The 21,270-nt window shown below is 45.6% G+C and overlaps 1 protein-coding gene across 1 annotated transcript in view; it reads left to right on the plus strand.

The window, feature by feature from the left end:
• The window catches only part of GALNT17 (polypeptide N-acetylgalactosaminyltransferase 17), a 220,469-nt gene that overhangs the window by 80,934 nt on the left and 118,265 nt on the right, over positions 1-21,270 (plus strand). Inside the window, exons 4-5 of the mRNA XM_009567029.2 lie at positions 7,374-7,548; positions 9,613-9,810. Coding sequence (XP_009565324.1) covers positions 7,374-7,548; positions 9,613-9,810 — 373 coding nt within the window. The remainder of the gene's footprint in view (positions 1-7,373; positions 7,549-9,612; positions 9,811-21,270) is intronic.

The following is a 21,270-nucleotide window of genomic DNA, read 5'->3' on the forward strand; positions in this document are numbered from 1 at the left end:
CAGTCCCTCTCCAGCTTTTTTTGTAGGACCTTTTCAGGTACTGGAAAGTTGCTATAAGATCTCCTCTGAGCCTTCTCCAGGCTGAACAAGCCCAACTCTCTCAGCCTGTCCTCATATGGGAGGTGCTGCAGATGCTTGTAGATGACCTTAAACTGAGGGAAAATTTCAGATATGTGCAGGAGGGAGGAAAATCCCAGTCCCCTTGCACACCTAGCAACATGCCACCAAGAAGATGCATTGATTGCTTTGGGATCTTGAGCATCCTGGGTCTCTACTGATGGGCCAGGGTTGTGCTGAGGATTGTCCGATACCTGAACACTAAAGTGGCTCTATGCTCACTGTCCTTGTGATGGAAGTATACAAGGAGAGTGGGGAGTGAGTGTAGGTAACAAGGTAATGCCGTTAGCTGGTAGTGTTAATTAGTCGTGTCACTATGATGCTGTTGAGTCTTTGTAGGCAGCATGGCAAAAGGTTTTTTTAAGGAGGAGTTTGAAGGAAGATAATGAGGTAGCTTGGCAGATGTTTACAGAGAGTTCCTCCCAAGCATGTAATAATGTAGTTTTCTCATGTAAAAGAAATGATACCAACCAGAATGTATCTCCGGGACCCATGCATCCACTCTGTATCATCAAGGAGCTTCAATGACAGCAAAGGATTACTAATGGCAATAACATCGTCATACAGCTCCTACTAATGGTAGAGAATAATTGTGAGCAGCAATAGCAACATCATGCAGTTGATGCTTTGGATATTACGAACAAAGTCATTGTAATATATGGATTTGGCTTCTACAGGAAAATAATTACAGGAAAATAGTTTCTCATGAGCTCTGAGATTTAGAGATGAATCCTGGAGAATTGAGCACGAGTGCCGAGTAGAGGATGGGGTTGCGTGGGTGCGACTTCAGTGTCCGTGATTGAATAAGAGGAGGAATTATCACAGCCTGTTGTAAGCAGCCATGTGTGTTTGAGGGTGGGTGGCTGGTCACAAAGCCCAGGTATGGCTTTGTACACCTGAAAGAGAGTTGGCCTTCAGAGAGCAAGGGAGCTCAAACCCAGTAGCTGTGTTGTACCGGGTGAGCTGCAAGAAGCAACTTCTGGAAAATGTTCTAAAGTCCGTGGCACTGCTGCATGCTGAGGGGTTTCAGAGAGCTCTGTACACAGGCGTGAAGAGGAAATGGAACTTGTGCAGGGAATTGAAGAACAAAGCGTGTTCCCAAACCAAATATTAAAAGGCTTCTGGGATTTCCAAGTCAACTTCATGTTTTAAAATCGGTCCCAGGGATGGAGGCAAGAGCTGCGTACGCTGGCCACCCCTGGCTGGTGTTGGCCCTTCAGGTGGACCACTGACTAAGTACAGACCCACCATCAAAACCTTCTGGTGCTTTGTAGTTTTCAGACTGGAACAAATTGCTTCTGAAGACTCATTAGACACTTCTTGCTCTTATCTTTGTTGTAATGTGGAATGTACAACACCACCACACAACATAAAAGTATGCCATAAGAGATTAAAAGTTAATAAACTCAGTCATTCAGATTCTTTATATCTGAGCTGTAAATAGATAAAAGATATCAATACATTGTCATTGGGGGGGAAAAGAAAAATCTCTCCTTAAAGGAAACAGCTTGGGGAATTGTGATTTGAACCCCGTTCTCCCTTGAGCTGCACATTATACTTCAAAAAGACTTTTTCAGAGGCTGCTTTTGTTTGTGTTTGTTGCAGGGGTGTAATACAAAGCCAGTGTGCAGGTTGTGTTTCTGAGTGATAACATGTTTCCTGGGTTGTTGGAGAGATGCAGCCATGTGCCCCTGAGATGTTACCTTATCTCACAGCTGCACACTTTGTCTGAGTTTGTTGCTTAATCATCACCTGCTTTCTTTTTTTGCTGTCTGCCTTTTAGTGCTTTTAATCTGGGATAATATCTCTTTGAAAAGCAAACATCTCGGTATAAAAGAAAACCTTTGGATGAAAGAGTGCTTAAAGGAGCTGGCTGCTCCCAGGGAGACATGCGATGGGTTGTAATTTACCTCGGTGTAATGTATTAGCTGAGACTTGATATATCGCTTTCTTGTTTTGCAGCTCATTTCAACAGCAACAACAGCACTTCGTGCACACTGTCCCAGGAGGTGGCTCGCTTGTGTTTTGTGTGTGTTTGTGTTTAGAGGAAGCTTTTAACAGCATTTCAAGAAGCTGAGTCATATCTCAGCTTCTCCTAGGCGCTGGTCCAACCCAAGTGCCTAATTATTCTAGTTGCTCAAGCTGAAGATGAGTTGCTTAATTGCAGCTGACCTGGTGCTGTCCCACCGGTGTTTGGATCCGAGACTTTCATGCCCTGCCAAGATGTGGAGGAGAGCAGCAAACCTTGGTTTGTCTATTTTGGTGAACCAAAGGAAGCAGAGGCTGGCAGCCGAATGCACCTGGTGGGACCAGCTTTGCCTATAACCCTGTGTAAGAACTGATTCATGCACCTGCTCCTTTTTTCACAGTTTCCTCTTCAATATTTGCAAGCAAACATCAACAGCTTTGGAGACTCACCTGGCTCTGAGTCTTGCTGCAAAAATTCTCATATTCACTATTTGCCTGCTAAATAAAGGAGCTTGCTTTGTGAGTTTGTGCTGTGGAATTCCAGCCTGTGATGGTTTTGGTGTTTGAGGGAGGTGAGAGCGTGGGACAAGGGCATGCTGGTGTCCCCCAGAGCACTGGAATGCTCCCAGCCAGGCTCCTGTGCCCTCGAGTTTTCGGTATTTCTGATAACAGGCTTGGGCTCTGTAGACTTTTCCCACCCAGCTCAGCCTGGGAAACACCACTATGTTTTCTTTAGGGGTGTAGAGGAGGTGCAGTCCACTCCCTAGGATCACCTGGACCACCTGGACGTTGTTGAATAAGAGTTTTTTTTCTGCTGTTGGGAGTTCCTTGAGCTCCTCTGTTGCTGTTGATATTTGCTTCTTTCTTTTTGGGGCACCAAGCAGTTCCCACCTTTAGTTCTGGGGATTTCAGCAGGATTTGGGGGGATTTGGGTGGGATTTGTGGTGTGGAATGCTGAACAGTGGATGTTCCTGCTGTTGCTCCTGGGCTAATGTCTGTGACATGGTTACTGTCAGTGGTATCAGGTGGTGTAATTTCTTTGGCAGGCCCGTTTCCCAGAAAGCTCATGTCAGTGACAAAATACTTTGCAATAGATAACATAAGTCACGGCAGCTGGCAGATGGGTTTTTTAATAGAGCAACAGGTCTATTGGATTCTAGTTCTTTGGACTTGCCCTTCAGTGAAGATCGATACAGATAGATGTGAACAAAAGGCAGGATTGAAATTGAACCTGCTGGCATTTTCAGTAGAGTTTCTCTCTGCAAATCTTCCTTAGAAGCAGCTCATGCATTGGCAAAAACCAAACGTTAACAAGTACTTCCATGTGCAAATATGGATTGCATCTTTAATAATTATGGCTTAGGAATGATGTGGGTGTGCTCAGAAGGGTACTCTGTTACACTTCCTCAAAGGGTGCGTGAGCAAATTGGGGGGATAAGGAAGAGTGCCATAGGGTGCAGAAGAGAAAGGAATGTCTAGATTCCATTGCAGCGCTGAGTTTGGGTCGAATTACTGGTTGTGTAGCCCATATAGATCCACCTGGCTGATTACCTCACGAGCGCACAGCATAAAGATGTGTTCTTTTGGTTAGGAAGGATGAAGGGAGCTGTGCTCCCATCTCGGCTCCTGGTTTTGTTGTTACTTTGCATCCAGAGTTTCAGTTTATGAACACTGAGCTGATTATCATGCTAGGGTTGTTATCAGCTCGGTATCTAGTGGCGATTCTCATTTTCAGCAACGAGCTGAAGGGGCGAAAGCACCGCTGTGACCCTGTGCAAGGCAGAGGGGAGGAAAATGACAGCGAGTTATCTGTGAGGTGCTTTCTCCCCTGCTGTAGTTTACATCAACTCCTGGAAAGAGCAGATCCAAAGGCCAGGTATCCAGTTTGTGTGAAGGGTCTCCCTTAAGCGAGGATATCGGCTACTGTCCAGTAGTGCAACTCATTTAGTTCCTGGCATACTACTGCGGAGCTCCCAACCTTCCTCTCCCAGCACACTGGGATGTGCTGCAAAGACACAGGGTTGAGGATGAAACAGTTCTTAAGTTAATATGACAGACGAAAAGCTTTGCTGCTACTGACCTCAACGCAACAGCTCTCTGCATCCTCAGCCCGGAGCCAGACGTTCTGACAATGCATGTCAGCGCCACTGCGAGTTGGTTTCCTGTTACGCTAATGGCATGCAATGAAGCGACTGCCAAGTAAAGGAAAACGCAGGGTAAAATTAGAGATGGCTACAAATGACTTGGATTAAGATTAGATTTGTGAGTGAGTTATGAATTCCAGCCTGCTGGAGCTCACATGGAGGGAGCAGAGCACATCTGGTCCCACAGGACCAAGGGAGTTCTGACAGCGCAGCTGTGCCAGCGCTGGGGTTCCCACTGATGCTTTTTTGACATGGCAACGTCAGCCCTGTTCATTGGTGAGACAAGATGTGGGCCAAGCCCCACTTGATACTTGAGCGTTCTATGGAACGTTCCACAAGACTAGAACTTTGCTTATGTTTCCTAATGCTGGATTTTCCACACCTGCACTTGTGGATATGCAGAGCAATGAAATACAAAGCCTACCCCATCTCTGTGCCTGCCGGTTGGACACTCGGTTGAGCTCCAAGTACGTATCTCATAATACCAAAATAGCGTACAGCAGCAGCTGTGCAGTGTGTCCTCCTCCCGCAGAGCTGCAGACCAGCTCAGAAAGGCGAGAGACTGGCAAAAGCCAGCACAGATCCACAGCCATCCTCTCCCTTAAGGCATGCACAGGCACATAGACACCCAAAGGGCATGGGAGGGAAGGCAAGGAGTAAAGCCTGGAAATCTGCAAGGTTGTCCAGGAAGCCCTCAGTGTAGAGAGGGTCTGGAACTACGTTTCTGGTGTCTGGTCAGTACTTTTGTCTCTATTGAATATAAATTGGAGAGGGGCAGATTTGGACTAGACATTAGGAAGAATTTCTTCACTATGAGAGTAGGGAGACACTGGCACAGGTCGCCCAGAGCAGTGGTGGCTGCCCCATCCCTGGAGGTGTTCAAGGCCAGGTTGGATCGGCTTTGATTACCCTGATCCAGTGGGAGGTGTCCCTGCCCGTGGCAGGGGGTTGGAACTGGATGATCTTTAAGGTCCCTTCCAACCCAGACTATACTATGATTCTGTGAATGTTTCTCTGCTTGAGTAGCAGCCCATTAGGGATGTTTGTAGTTCACGTTGTGGGCAGGACAGGGACAGTCCAGTATCTGCTATAGATTGGGGTGGTGGGTTAGAAGCACGCTCGTGATAAGCGTTTTTCTCTGCCATGGTCACCTCGTGCCACTTTACAGGTGCCGTGGGAGTGCTGTACTGGCCTTCGTGCTCTTGGCAGATCTATTCTTCATCTGCTGGCATCCAGCAGCCTTAAGGAGAGGAGGAGGATGTGGCTGTGGCTCCCGGGGGTATTCCTGATGAACTGCCTGTTATGCAGCATGGTGGGCATAGGAATCTCTCGGGCTTTACCCTTTGGTGCCTTTGAGGCACAACGTTACAATTCTGCCCTGTTTCACTAGAGCTGTGCACTCCTTTGAGCTGCTCAAGCAATTCCCAGGAAGATTTTTCTTGTTTTCCTTCAACTGAGTTTAAACCTCAAGTTTGAAAGTTGTTTTAATTGTTTGGTCTAGCCTGTAATGCAGTGGTCTGCAGCGTTAATGACTTTTCCTTCTGAGAAAAACACCTGAAATTCTGGTGCTGTGCTTGTGGGGTTTCGTCTGTCAAAAAAATCTGTGTCTTTGTCTCCTTAAAACCATTCGGAAGAGTTGTTGTCTCTATAAAATATTGGGTTTTTTTCTGAGTGGCTCAGCATGAAGTAGAAGTTGCTGAGTTAAGTATGTGTGGGATGCAGATGCTGTGAATAGAGGAAGGGGCTCATTTGCTTTATGCTTTTTATTCCCACTTCAGCATAAAAGAGAAATGAGACTCTGTGGAAAATGAGGGGAACCATCCCAGAAAGGCAGTCTGAAGAAAGCACGTTTTCTGTGCCTGGAAAAAGGCGTGGAAGGGAAGGGAACAGAACAGATAATCCCTTTCCTTTGATGATTTCTTGGGCTAAGCCCAGCAGATGGGACTTGCTGTTTATGCTTTTGCTTTCCACTCTGTTTCCTTCATGTAGGAGCCCATGAGTGCTCAAACATCTTGGGTATTCTACCCTCTGAATGGTATTAATAGTGACCTTTTTTCTGGAGAAGGGAGTATGTGTGAGGGGCAGTAGACTATAATTTGAAAGCGTGAACCATATCTTAATTTTATGGTGTCCCAGAGCCTCATAGGGATAGAAGAGATTCTGGGGAACTGCTTTCGTGGTGTTAACAGTTGGTGTTGGTACACAGCGGTGTTGCTTAGCTCTTAGAGTGCTTCTCACTGGTAGATCTTTGTGCATTTATCTGATGCACGAAGAGGTGCAAGGGCCAAGGTTTCTGGCAGAGCGCTAGTGCTTTTCTGAATTGTTGAAACCCATACCAGTACTTGCCCCTTATTATAACCTTTCACGTGCTTCCACCTTCACAGTGCTGTGTCTTTTATACTCAATACTTGTAACCATCAAAAAGTTTAACGACTGCAGGCTGACAGATCCATTATGTTCTCAGTCGTAGCACCAATATAGGCTTAGACAACATAATTAAACGATCTGCGGTTTCCAATGAACAGAAGATTCATGGTATGAGCATCTTCTGAATGAAGCCAAAAATATCTTTCATCATAAAAGCAGAGGGAATTTTGACTTTTCTAGTGGCAAAGCTTGGAAAACAGAGCAAATGCCAAGCCTGCAGTAGTGAGGTTGAGTAAAAAGGATAGCGAAGCTCTTGCACGGTTTTGATGTAGTTTAAGTTACTTCAAATGGCTTTTTGCAGCATTTCTATTCCATTTAGTGAAAATCTCCATCAGAGATATAGGGCAGAAGTGTTTGGTATGCACGGATGATGACTTTCTATTCTTATCTTTCAATGGGGTGATATGCAGGTATTGTAAAGCAATCCAGCTGGCTTCTTGCTGCCACCTTTTGCCTCCAGAGATGACATTTGGGCTCCTTAGTCGTCCAAGAGCAATGTTATTGGCAACCTTAAATTTCTTCTGTGAGGGTTGTGGTCAGTCCACCATCACGTGGCCTTTTTAAAATCAGCGTTGATTGACCCTAAATGGTTATATCCCTCCCAGAGGTGCTCAGAGGTGTGTGGTTCCAGGGAGTGCTTGTATACATTAATAAAGGGGGGTTATTTTTGGTGAAAAATGTTGTACCTGAGCAATGGGTTCTCTGGCATTTCTCTAGAGGAACTGAAGGCACCGCTGGAAGAATATGTCAACAAACGATACCCAGGGCTCGTGAAAGTGGTGCGCAATCAGAAGAGGGAAGGCCTTATCCGAGCTCGCATTGAAGGCTGGAAAGCTGCCACTGGCCAGATCACTGGGTTTTTCGATGCCCATGTGGAGTTCACTGCCGGCTGGTAGGTGCTCACCCTCAAGATGTTAGAGTGTGTGTGTGATGCATTAAACAAGACGCTTCATCATTTTGTAAGGGTGTGTTTGCAAACAAATCCTCTCTTCCTTCTGTACTGAATGGCTGCTGATGAAATACAATATTTTCTATTGATTCCCATTCCCGTACCCCTAAGAAATTTCTGCAAGTTTAAAAAAGCCCAGCCAGCAAAGGGTTGAAAGAGAAAGTGTTTCCCTGTTCTTGCCCTTTGCAGCTGGATCCCACTGAGCAAAGCTTAGATGTTTTAGATTGATTTGTTTCTTCTGCAGCTAGGAATAAGTGCAGAGGGGCAGGGTGTTTCGTAAGGATTTTTTTTATTCAGAGAGATTCAAAACGTTTAAGTTCAAGTGGTTAAGTTTGAGCAGAGAGGAGCCTGAGAATCTCTTTTTTTTTTTCTTTCAAGTGTTAAAAAGTGAATAGTCCATGTTTAGAAAAGTGGAGTTGGGAGAAGCTTACTTATGTCTAATTTGAACAGAGTAACATCCTCAAGAAAATGACTCAGCAGCTGCAAACAAAGAGTTGTGTGCTGTTACTGGGTTTGTTGTAATGACAATAGAGCTGAAGGATGTTTCTAAGAGCTGTTTCTTATCTCGATACCTGTATTCCCAGCTAAACACTCCTCTCTTTGGGTTACTAAGTCCTCGCACCTGATTTTGTTGATAGTCAGAGGAAGCTCTGATTTACTGAGCTCTTGAAACATCTTTTCTAAGGGTAGAGAGTGAGCTCGTCTGTAGCGTGGGCTTGATCATGCTCCGGTGCTCTGCAGCTGCTGTTGCTGGAGGTGCCAAGGGTGGAAGCTGCTTCCTGTGTTGGCAGATGGAGCCTGGGTTGATCCGTAGCTCTTAGGCTGCGGAGATAAGATTGTGCACACTCCCTGTTCTGAGCACATTACAGTGTTCCAGAGCTCATTTTTGTAGCTGTAGAGTGTTTATGTGGTTCCTCAAACTGTGTTCCCTTGGTCAGGCATGTGGTTTTTTTGGGATTTGTGGAAAGTTCAGGCTAGGTAAAGCATGGTTTAAACAAAATACATTCTATATGGCTCTGCTTTACAGAAGGGAAGTTTTCAAGCCAGGCATCATCTCCAGCACCTTCTCTGAGCCTCTTCTTCCTGTACACTTGGCCTGTGCTGCAAAATTGGTCCCTGGTTATTCTATCATCTGATTTCATTGTGACCTTAGTAAAGATGTCAGGAAAGCTCAGTTATAAAACCATGGCCATTTTCAAAATGTAATAGTTCAGAATATGGAATTGGTACTTAATGTATTTTTAACCGGCACACCAGAGGAAACATGGTGTACTAACTCTGCAGAAAGAGAAGGTCCAGTTCAGGGGCTTTAACTCATTTCCATAGCTGAACGCCTCGATTTATGGAAATGATGCTTTCTTTATGGCGAAAGTTTCAGCTTGTCCATGAATTTGTGTAATCAGTTGTGTAGGAGAGCAATAAACACCCCCCCCAGACCTCCACGGCTGTGGCACCTGAGCTTCATGCCCGCTGGCTGGCCTTTGTGCTCCGATGGCAGCTGCACGCAAGGAATATGTCCAGGTGGGAAATCCCATCAAGTGGAAGTGCTGAAGCCTCTTCCACCATCTCCCTTGTGGCTGACAAAGCTCGGCATCCTTTCAGAAATAACCTTTTAAACTTTGCAGCGTGAGTGCTTTGCCTTTCTTTGTGGTTTGCGTGCTGATAAAAGCGTGGGCAAGCGGAAAGGTGAGGCAGAGGCGGCGCTTTCCAGTCTGGGGTCACTCGCCGAGTCTGCAAGGAGCCCCATGACAGCCTCTAGGCCCCTCTGGCTGGGTTTTGCTGACTCTCTTGGAAGATGTGATGCCACTTGTTAATGGGAAAAGAGCGAATTCCACGTTATTTCCTTCTTTTTACTGAATGGTGACAAGAATGCCTGTTTTCTTACCCTCATTTAAGTGCACAAGCTGTGTGAAAGCTGCAGTGTCCGTATGCAAATTACAGGAGGAATTAATGGTCTTTTCTTGCACTTTGTTGGTATTTTTGTTTGTTTTTTTTTTAACCACTCAGGGCTGAGCCAGTTCTTTCACGAATTCAGGAAAATCGGCGAAGAGTCATCCTTCCCTCCATCGACAATATCAAGCAGGACAACTTTGAGGTGCAGCGTTACGAGAACTCTGCCCACGGGTACAGCTGGGAGCTGTGGTGCATGTACATCAGCCCCCCCAAGGACTGGTGGGATGCCGGGGACCCCTCGCTGCCCATCAGGTAGGCCCCGGGGGCCGCGTGCTCTCCGTCAACGGGGTGCAGTGGCTCAAAATGCAGAAGGATAAAGTGAAGAAGCTGGTTGAGAGGGATTGGGTGGATGAGCCAGCCGAGAGAGACCGTCACACAAGCTGGGAGCAGTTTTGCTAGGGTGAAGGAATGCGGAAAAGGGAATTATTTGATAACAATCTACAACACTAGGGAAGCAAAGGAACGGTGTAGATCGGGGATTGTGAGATTTCAGGAAGCGCAGTAATTGGAAGGGTGGCGAATGGTTTTAAGCTGAAAAAGGGGGGATTTAGATGAGATCTTGGGAAGAAATGTTTTCCTGTGAGGGTGGGGAGGCCCTGGTGCAGGTTGCCCAGAGAAACTGTGGCTGCCGCATCGCTGGAGGGGTTCAAGGCCAGGTTGGATGTGGCTTGGAGCCCCTGATCCAGTGGGAGGTGTCCCTGCCTGTGACAGAGGGTGGAACTGGATGGGCTTTAAGGTCCCTCCCAACCCAACCCATTCCATGAGTCTATGATCTTTACAGTCTTACGTTTAACTGCATATGACAAAGTCACTTCACCTTAATTACAGCATTAAGATTTTGCAAATTGTAAGGAATGAGGTGATTTTTCGTGTGTAATGAACTGAGGATGAATTAATGAAATACAGCACTGTTTTTCCTTGAATAAAAAGTAGGTCTCCTCTCAGGGCACGCTTTGTAAGAAATGTTTCTTCGGTTGTTCTAACACTTGAGCTTACAGGGTTGGCAGCTCTGAAATGTTGCCCCAGCTTCTCCAAACTGTGGGACAAACCAATTCGGACCAAACAGAAGCAGGAGGAGAGGGAGTGTGGGTGGGAGACTGGGGCTGCCCTGTGTACAGGTCAGTGATTTTCCCTTGACAACCTCTAATTATCAGAAGTGATACTGTGATTGGGAGAGGTTTTCTGGCCAGGTGAATGGGATATGTTACTCCTAACTTGGATAATATGGAGAAAGTTTAACCTTGGGCATATACCATGTACATAGGTGTAAATCCACGCCTGATTTGAATCCTAAACCGAAATATACATGCTTTGGTCAAGGGTATTTTCCCTAGAAGTTGAAATTAGGTCCATTCCCACTTACACAGAGACCTTTTTTATTTCCTTTGGGCTTGCTTGTTCCAGACAGCATATTCGGCCATCAGCGTAGGAAGTGATGGTTTATTCTGGACATGAATCAAGTCCTTGAGGAATAAACAGTTATTTTAACCAAATGCAAGCTGCTGGACTTCTTAAAGGAATGGATAAATGGAGGGAGAGACGTACAGCAAGTAAAGCTGAGGGATTCCAAAGCCTGGGCAAGCGAGGTGTGGCAGTCCCTATGGCCACCTCACTCCAATGCCCAAACTAGTACCTCTGGAGGATGGTAGACAATCAGCCCGTGGATGTGCAGGTCAAGAAAGTCTAGCAGGGAAGAGCAGCCTCTTTTATTAAACTGCTGCAGTTGAGAGAAACAGTCAGTCGTTGGGCGTGTTGGATGTCCTCTGTGGCTGCAATGCCACCCCAGGAGTTTGCTGGGGCTCAAAAACTGTCAGACTAAAGTGTGTTGAGGAAACAGAACCCATCCAAATATGGCATTTGAATGTATTGCATGGCCTTCTGTTCTGCTGTTCCCAAGAATGTGATTTTAATTTCCCTTTTGGTGCGCTTAAGGGAGCGGTTAAGGAAGGCTGTGGCAGCGAGAGATGGGAGGGACAGGCTCTTTGTGGAAGCTGGTGTTTGGTGGCAGGAGAGATGAGGAGAGACAGGGAAGAATATGGAGTGACTGATGAGGAGGAGAGCTATGGGCGGCCGAGAATTTGGATGGCTACGAAGAGGTGGAGTGGCGATGTCAATACCTAATGCAAGAAGGGTGGAGGGTTTTGGACTCGGTTATCTCGAGAGTCTTTTCCAACCAATGATTCTATGATTTCTAGGATGTAGCTTTGCCCCAGGTTCCCCAGATATAAACCAGTTTGCAAAGGCAGCCACCAAGGCTAGAGGCTAAATAGGGTCCCATGGGTGTTGGTCACTTACACCCATCTCCAGATCTACCAACACACCTTTTGTTCTTTGGCTCAATGCTGAGAGCCAGCAGGTCCTGCTAAGCTTCGAGTGAGTGCAGCCTTGACGTTTTATGTACTTATGATCTACGGTTACAGAAGTAGAGGGTTTGCTGTGGGAGTTGTCTTCTCCTGGGCAGAATGTTGTGTTAGGTTGTTCTGGAGCTTATTTTAGCTTTAAAAAAAAACCAAAAAAACCTATGTCTGGTGCCAAGATGCAGATGGGATGTTGAGCATCATATTTCTGCATTTAAGCAGATTGCAAATAGTTACTGCTTCAGAGGGAGTAGCTGGGAGGTGTGAGAGGTGTGTTGATCTACTCTGGGTTTCCTACAACCTTTCTGCACCAGTTGCATCCCTTTTCGGAGCCAACCTCGGAGCAGGAGGTACCCTGTGAGTCCCATGGCATCTGCAGCTTGCGATCCCAAGGCTCTGCCTGCTCAGCTCTTGAGCCCTGCTGAGCTGAACCACCAATGAATCGGGGATCAGAGAAAGCTCAACCAGCAGCAACAAGGATGCGTATTGTGATCATCCACGTTGACTTTGTTCAAGGCATCTTTACAGATTCCCACCCACCAGGGCCTCAAGCAGCAGCGTGGACGGGTGGGAATCCACCTGGTGGGTGGGAATTGGGGCTCAGGGATTAAAAGGAGCTGGGGTGGAAGGGCTCCAACACGTGCTCTGGGAAAGGGCTTCTGTAACAGACCCAGTAACCTCCCAGTGGTGTTCAATAATTAAATGACTTACTAAAATAGTATTGTTAACGTGCGCTGGGGGAAGGATTATGAGAAAGATAAATGGGTACTGTCCACAACAAAAAGCTAATGAAAAATACTGTCTCATTGTATTATGTTGTGTAACCACATACAAACCAGAAATAAACGGCTACGGTTATTTTTTTGTCGTATAATGCTATGAAAACTATGCACTTTATGGCAGTATTTGCATGAGAGGGCTACCAGTGCACTGCTCCATGTAATTAAGCGTGGGATTAAAGGAAATTCTGAAATTATACTATACAGAGGTACATTAGTTTTTTTTAGAGACTTTTTAGGAAGAAGAATGGGAGGGAAGCCAGGTAGTTTATTCTTTTTTTTTTTTTTTTTCTTTTTCTCTCTCTCTGTGCTTGGAGATTCTGGCAGCTCAGGGGGGGGTTCCCTGTCTGCCAGGGGGGCATGTGAGCTGCGGCGTGTCAGCCGCTACCAAAGACTGGAGACAGACAGCCGTGTGAATGAGTTTGGAGGCAATTTTCTCTCATGGATAATTCACAAGATGTAATTATCCAGGCAAAGAGAGCTGATGGCATGAAACCCATCTAAAATGTGGCCCAGTCTCAAACTGGCTCCTGCTTTATCCAATAATTTCCTCTCAAGAAATAGTTTCTCTTCATGCCTAGGAGGGATGCCGGTGTAATACCTGTATTCTGTAATACATCTTCTTTTGTGTTTTTTTTCCATTAACATTTAAATTCCTCATACATGGAGATAGCTTCAATCTTAGCACTCGGTTGTGCGTGCATTTCACAGCTAGACTTTCCTTGCCGGCCTTGGACTCCTCCAACTACCTCTGCCCAGAAGAGGATACAGTAGGCTGTAATCAGTTTTATGTCTAAATTAGCACTCACAGAAGAGGCAAATGGTAAGTGATATTTGAAACGGTCATCTTGTAGATCGAGATCTACGTCAGCACAGATGTTTTGGTTTCGTGGTTCAAATGGTGCTAATGTGTGGGTATAAGCAGGTACATGTTTCCCTTGCACATCTGGACCTGCTTTGCTCTAGGAGATGTAGCCAGGATTTATCCAGTTCTTTGTGATCAAGGATGTACGTTGATCAGGGTTTACTGAGTTTCTGGAAAACCTTTGTGTCAACAAAAGAAGGAAGAAAAATAATGCTCTCCATAGAATCATGAAATGGTTTGGGGTGGAAGGGACTTGAAAACCCATCCAGTTCCAACCCCCTTGCCGTGGGCAGGGACACCTCCCACTGGATGAGGTTGCTCAAAGTCACATCCAGCCTGGTCTATGGGAAGCCCAAAAAAGGTCTTTGGAAATACTATGAAATTGCTGATCGATGTGATCTGGCCGTAGAGGTGCGATCTGTGTTCTTGTCATCTCCAGGAATGCTTCATTTCCCACCTGGCAGCGTGTGAAGGTTTTCGGGCTCCTTGGGGCCCATCGCCCATCTGCTGCAGCAGCTCTGGTGGGCTGTGAACCTCAGTGCCAGCAATTTCTTCTACCTGACTTATTTAGTTCACGCTGCATCCGATTTTGTCAAAAAGCAGCTTTGAAGGATTTGCTGATATCTGGAAGATTTATGGCTAGATGTGCTGATTGTGTCGCAGTTGCAAGAGTCATGATTTGTAATTACATAAGTGAGATATCGATGGCTCCAGGGGTCTGATTCAGGGAAACAATTAAATGCACTCTTGCACCTGTGTCTCTTCTAGAAGCCAACCGAACAGATAGTGCATATTAAGCAGCCTTGAGGACAAGGGACACTTACCTGAGCATGGAAATGGGGGTTGCCATGCTTTTCTGCTGGCAGTGGTTTTTGTAAACCAGCAGAGAGAAAAGAAACTTGAATCTTTGCTGCTTGGTTGGTGAGTCCGTCAGCAACGCTGTGACCCCACCAGTCCCAACGGATTATTTAGAATACAATGCATTTCCTGACTTTCTCTCTGTATTTTCCACTCTTGGCTGGGTGGATCGCATGAGTCCAAGAGGCAGAAGCACTGCTGAATAGTTCCATTAGTTAGCAATGCCCCGTCGTGTGTTGGGGCTGAAGGAGAAGTCCCTGGGTGACTCTGGAAATGACAAAGAAGCCTCTTTTCAAGCCTGTGGTGCATGGGGAACCAGCTGGGAAACAGCTAGCAGGTTAAATTGGACTTTGGATGGAGCTTTGCTGCAGCTGTTTTATGTGGTACTTAATCTTTACTGGTGTCGGAAGACAAAAGCTCATTTAATTAGTATTAAAATCACTGTGAGGAGGAAATCAGTTTTGAGAGTTATGGATTGTAAAAGAATAGAAAGGCTGTTAGGTCTGGGTTTTTTTTTAAATGAAAATAATTTGAATTAACCCACCCAATTACCTGTTATCTCAGCCTCACAAATGCTAATGGACTAGTTCTTGCAATGTACTTAGGGAAGAGCGAACTCTCATCCCAGTTGTGTAAATGATGCGGAGGTTGAGATGGAGAGAAACAGAGTGATTTTAGGTTATTGAGTACGACACGCGAGTAGAGAGAAGGTGTCCAATTCCATGACTTAAGCAAATGCTTATGGTGTTTAATAGAAACTGTTCTCTCAGTCGTAGGCTGCAAATGGTATGAAGGTCTCCTACTGTGGTTGCTGTGCATTTCACTTGCAGTAAGACCACAGGAATTTGTGGTGATGATACTGCATGTATTTTAATATATATGTTTATTTGTATTTATATATATGTATTTTAGTTCCAGAAGCTGCTATCTATTGTTTTTCCTCAGTGCCTCCAGTAGCTGTCATATGGTGTCATTCAAAACCACAAAAACTTGATATTTCTTTATTTTAATTGCATAAATGGTGCGTTCTTTCCTCTTTTAGTCTCACCACTGAGACTTCTTCCAGGCAACTGTTACAGCCTGAGACTTTTGTCTGCACAGGATGTGTACAAACCTTTAAATAACCATAGGAGTAAAACAGTTCTTGGGGGGGATACCTTCCATGGCCAAGCAGAATGATGCAAGTGGATCTTCATGTCTGGGACAACTTGTTCCTGTAGCGCATCCACCCCTTTGCAAGGATTAGCGTTCTACAGCGGCACATCGAAGCCTCGATAGACAGCTTTCAGATAGGTTTGCGTAAGGTATTCTAAATAATTTCACCAACATTTGAGCACTGAGTGTGGCGTTTTCTCAGAAGGCATCCAGCAACTCAAAGATGTTGCAGACTCTTGAACGTGTGGTGGCATGTGAGAGAAGGGCAGAATTTCAAGCATTATTTCCTGGATTTCTGTTGGTTTGTGTTGAAAAATCCCGAACTGCCTAGAAAATTCTTCGTACAAAGTGCTGACTATTTTTAAACCCTGTGCTTCCTTACTTGAACTGTCATCTACCAACTGCAGGAACGTTTCCATCTCTGTATGAAGACAGGTGTAAGATGTTGTTGCTCTTCTGGCACAGCTGCTTTGGAAGCCAAGGGGAAAGCTGATTTCCATAGAAGTGAGACATGGGGTGATGGTGATAACTTCCTTTTGGAAACCTCACTTGGTGTGTAAGGAAATACTCGTGTGCAGGTGTTTGCTTAGAGAGATGGAATGTGTGTGCGTGTCACAACAGCTGCAGATGCTTATGAAGCTCTTTGATGCCTTCATAGAAAATTTAAATCAAACAGAAGGATAAAATAATGATTCTAGAGATCCATCTCAATCTCTGAAGCCCCTTTTCTTAAACTGCTTTAAGCAACCAAAGCTCTATGTTGAGCACTCAAATGCTTTCCGTTCTTGAGGTCTTAATTCTGCTCCAAACCCTATATTGGCTGCAGTTTTGCATCCAGAAGGTCAGCATTCCTGCTGGTGGGTTTATAGCAAAGATGCCTGTGGCTTCCAAGTACCTTGGACCACACCTTAATCCAGCATGGATGCTCTTCCACAGACAGGGTGTTGGTGCTTCTGGAAAGAGAGTTTCCTGTATAAACATCTGAATAAATCAACCCACAACCAGCCTTAACGTGTTGCTGGAGACTTGTGCTTCCACATATGTGGCTCTTAAGTTGAAGATTCAGTCACTCCTGGCTGGCAAAGAGAACGGAAAGCTTTGAAAACTTGAAACCAAGCTAACAGAAGAAGAAATGGAGGGGATTTTTTGTAATCAGTGTGTAATTCATGGCAGTCTTGTTTGGGCTCCGAATCTGGAAGGGGGAAGATTTAGGTCAGAAACATGACCTCAAGAACTTTGTCATCCATCTCCGGATTAAATTACCACCATCAACTGCTTTACCAGCTTCAAAATACTTTGACAAAAACCTTATCAGTGTTTTTTCAGTTTGGGTTTTCCTTTTAGTCGTAAAGAGGGGGTTTTTTTTGTGATTATTTGAGGCCACGGATTTCAAAAAACCCCACTTTTAAATGCCTGTCTTGATTTTTATTTTAAAGGTATTGGGGAAAAGCGAATGTCAACTCACTGAACAAAGTGACTTTCACTCACTAGTGTGCTAATTTTAAGCTCTTAAACTTCACAGCAATTCCCTGTGGTGTGAGAAACCTGCCACAAGCTTTGGACATTTGGAAGCTCAGATTGCTGGTGTCATGCCTTTTTATGATGAATTCTTCATCTGGTCATTTCTAACGTTACATGATTTAGTGCAAAGCATAAAAGAAGGGTGTCTAATAATTTGTAAGAGTGTCAGATTTAACAAGATGAACAGATTTTTGTCACTGCCTGAAAGACTATGAAGCCTCTGCTGAGGGTGCAGTGGAGATATAAGTGAAGTAGCTGATAGCAGGAGCCCAAGTGATGACCGTCTCCCTGCCGTTAGTGCAGAGTATTTATTCAGAACTTTTTAGTTTTGGGATTACAAATGTTGGTTTCATCCAGAAGGTGTGGTTGGTCCAAACCTCACTGCGACACAGCAAGATTCCCACCAAACGTGAAGGTTTGGGAGTCAACCCTACAAGCTGTAAGATCATTCTGTAGAGTAGATTAAAGCTTTTGGAGAGGAGGGTCAACAGTTCTCCGGCCTCTGAGCATCGTGGCCGATGTTGTCATCATAGGCACCAGCGTGTCATTGTACAGATGCAACAGAGGGATCTGAGAGGGCTCGTGCTTGGCTGGTTTGGCCAGCCAAGGATTTTGGAAAGGGAGTATCTTGTGCACGTTTTAGGTAGACCATTTTGGAGCATGGACTGGATTTGGGCGCAGTTCTAAGTACTACTCTTAGCTGCCTGAGAGAAGGCTGTGTTTCTCCAGGGACAGAGGAGACCCATCCCTTGAGTCTCAAGCCTTCAGGCCAGCTTGGGGCAGAATTAACTCCCGTTGCAGCCAGGAGCCCCTCACAGCCTCGAGGCCAGGCTTGTTTTTGTTGTCTTTGGTAACCAGAAGATGCGCTGCGTGTAGATTTAAGTCCTCCTTCAAGCACCAATGCCAGTCGGGGTTGTTCCTGAAAAGGCTTTAAAACTGGGCGAGGGAAAATTAGCCTGTGGGCTTGTGCCTTTGGGAGGGAGGAACTGAGGGTGCAGGGAACAAATCCTCCTTCCTCAAGGACGTCCTAATTTATTGGTATCAAATGTTAATAGAATTCAGTTCCATATAGTAAGAAAGCTGGATCTACTGGAAGAATTTGCCTTTGTATTTTGAAAGCTTTACATAAAGAAGTGTTTTGATTAAAAACAAAAAAACCCTGTGCTCCTGATATGAAGATAAAATAAAATAAATACTCTCACTGACAGAGCTTTTAATCTGAGCCAAAGTCACAAAACCAGCCTTTATTGATGTCAAAGTTGCTTTAGAAAAGGAAAGAGTAAACACGATTTGGCCTTTAATTTGTGAAGGGTTTTGATTTTTTCAGAGGCATTAAAGAGACAGAAAAGATGGGTATTGAATTATTTAACAATTGCTAGTAAAATTAAGCTTCAGTCAGCCTGTTTCCACTGGAATAATCTTATGAATAAAAACAAAACGTTCTGGGGGTGACACCAATATAGAGAGCTCATATCCCACTGACTGAATTGTTTCAAAGTGGTCCATGAAGTGGTTTTGCAAGTCAAAGCCAAATGGAGCCTTTTCTGTCGTCTGTTCACACTTCCCGTAGGAGAAAGCGGCCGTTGCTGGATTATACAAACATCTTTTCTCTCTAAATCGGAAACTGAGGGGAAAATATGCAAAAAGGAGATGGGGGAATTCGGTGCTTTGAATTTCTTTTTTTTTTTTTGGCAGATGGCATTTAAGTGATTTATTAGCAAAAACCAATCTATTCTCATTAAGAAGAGAGTATTTAATGACTTTGGAGGTGAGTATTCGAAACAAAGAAGTGATAATCAAGCCGATTGCACTCGGTGACAAAATATAGCAGCCCTTCATCAAAAAGACTTAAAAGACTGTTTGAGAGCAAGTGCTGAGGGCTATGATTTTCTTTCATGTGCACTTTAATTCACTGTCCTTTTCAGTCAGTGGCGCATAAATTGGCATAGTTTAAATTAAAGAAAAAATAGATCCTTATTATCATATCTATTGGTAGAAGCAATAAGTGGTTGATGCCTGGGAGCTCCCAGCTGCCTCTGCTTGGGAGCACTGGAGGCTTCTATAAACCACCCTGCCCAGAGCTTGCTGCTCTGTGTTGAGTAGTCTAAATTAAATCTTCTTGAGGTTTAAGCTCTAAATGCTTTCACGGTGCTTGTAAAGCATGTACGCATGGATGCGAGCGGCAGGCTTGCGTATCTCGTGTTTAATGGGCAAAACATATCTTGAGGGTTGTCCATTAAAGCTGGGCTTGGCAGGTGCGGAGCAGAAAGCTGTGGTGGTGTCTCGGCGTGCTCGCTTTGGCCGTCTGGGGCAGCTACGAGTGGCTGCTCTCCACGCTGGTGAGCCCGGCCAGCTCCAGCCATCTCTCTTCATCGTGGATGTCCAGGGCAAATGTGTAGGTTAGGAAATCGGCAAGTGGAGAAAGCTGGAGAAGGGCAGTGTTGAGAGTTCCTGCTGGTCTCGCTGCTGTCACTTGTTTTGGTCACTGCTGAGCCTGGATGTAGGGGGTTTTCTGAAAATTTAGCTTTTAGAGTATTTTAAAATTCTGGCATTTCAGTTGGATTTCTTGGAGCTTCTCTGGGAACTTGGAGGCAACATTGCCCATTAGGCTGTGTGGTGGCTTTTTGCTTCACAATGGGGTAGGATCAAGACCACATACCTCCTTGCACAGGGCAGCAGCCCTCTGCCCACTGTCTCGGCTGTGGCATAGAATCATAGAAGAGTTTGGGTTGGAAGCGACCTCTGCCAGGGGAGGTTCAGGCTGGATATCAGAAAAAAATTCTTCACAGAAAGAGTCATCGGGCACTGGCAGAGGCTGCCCAGGGAGGGGGTTGAGTCACCTTCCCTGGAGGTGTTTAAGGAACAGGTTGACGAAGTGCTGAGGGACATGGTTTAAGGGGGTGTTGGGAATGGTTGGACTCGATGAACCAGTGGGTACTTTCCAACCTGGTGATTCTATGATTCTAAAGATCATCTAATTCCAACTCCCTGCCATGGGCAGGGACATCCCACTGGCTCAGGCTGCCCAAGGTCCATCCAACCTGGCCTTGAACACCTCCAGGGGTGAGGCATGTGTACGAGTGTGTCCAGGCCAGCAGCATGAGGGGGACCAGCATCTCCAGAAATGAATGGTGTTGCACCTTGAGGACCTTGGTGATGTGGAATGATGTCTGATAAGGTAGAAGTCACCTAGAGAATAAGGTGAGGGTGGCAGAGTGTAGTTATAGGCAGGATGCGATTTGGTGGCAGCAGAAGAAGAGTGACTCTGTGGTTGGTCTGGCACGTGTGACAGATGTCCTTGCTGGCAGCTCTCTCCAGTCCATCACTGCTTTCTCTGAAGACAGGGCTTTCTTGAGAAGATTTGTTTTGCTGTCGATTCGTGCCTAGATCAAGCAGTAGCTTAGAGAGCGCTGTCAGTTAGGGGCAGGTCTCTTCTCTAGCAGGCGCTGCTGCTCTCCACGGTGGGCTGTGCACACACGTCCTGCGGATAGAAGAATCACTGCTGAACACCAAGCTTTGCAAGAGACAGCTTGTCTCCAGAACACAGTCCCCACGGCCCCATTGTTTGTCAGGGGGAGCGACGCATTGGAGATATCACATCAAAGTGAGCATCTCGGATTGGAATAAAGAAAAATTTCGGACTTGGACAAGAGGCTGGCAGTTGGGCATCTGGATGCCTGGTATGCCAGGGTAGTGATCCCTCACCCCTATAGATGGGGGTGCACCCACCCTTTCCCCACCTTTCAGTCTTCAGGGAACAACAGAAAAGTTGATATTTACTGCCTTCTGCAGCCAGGCTGGCTCTTACGTGGCCCTTAATGGGGTTATGTGCATTGGGCTCCTCCAAAGTAAAGGTTGGTCTGACATATGGTATTGCTGCTGATGGGGTTTTTTTGCATTTGTGTGTAAAATAAACCACATTAGAACATGTTTTAGTTGCTGGGTTTTAAGGCTGCAGAATACAGTTCTCATCAATGCCTTCAAATGGCTGTGAGTAGCCACAGCCTGGGGTCCGGCTCTGTGCTACGATGGAGAGGCTGCAGAAGCCCTGCTGCCTACCTGCAGAAGCTCTGCTGCCTTGTGAAGCCCTGCTGCTCTGCAGCTTTCGTAGCATCTTTATAGAAGAGTGTCAGCTGCGCTGATCCCAAAGCTTTTGGTGAGATTCTGCGTTGTCTCT

The sequence above is a fragment of the Cuculus canorus genome, chromosome 20, assembly GCF_017976375.1.
Source record: "Cuculus canorus isolate bCucCan1 chromosome 20, bCucCan1.pri, whole genome shotgun sequence".
Classification (NCBI taxonomy): Eukaryota; Metazoa; Chordata; class Aves; order Cuculiformes; family Cuculidae; genus Cuculus; species Cuculus canorus.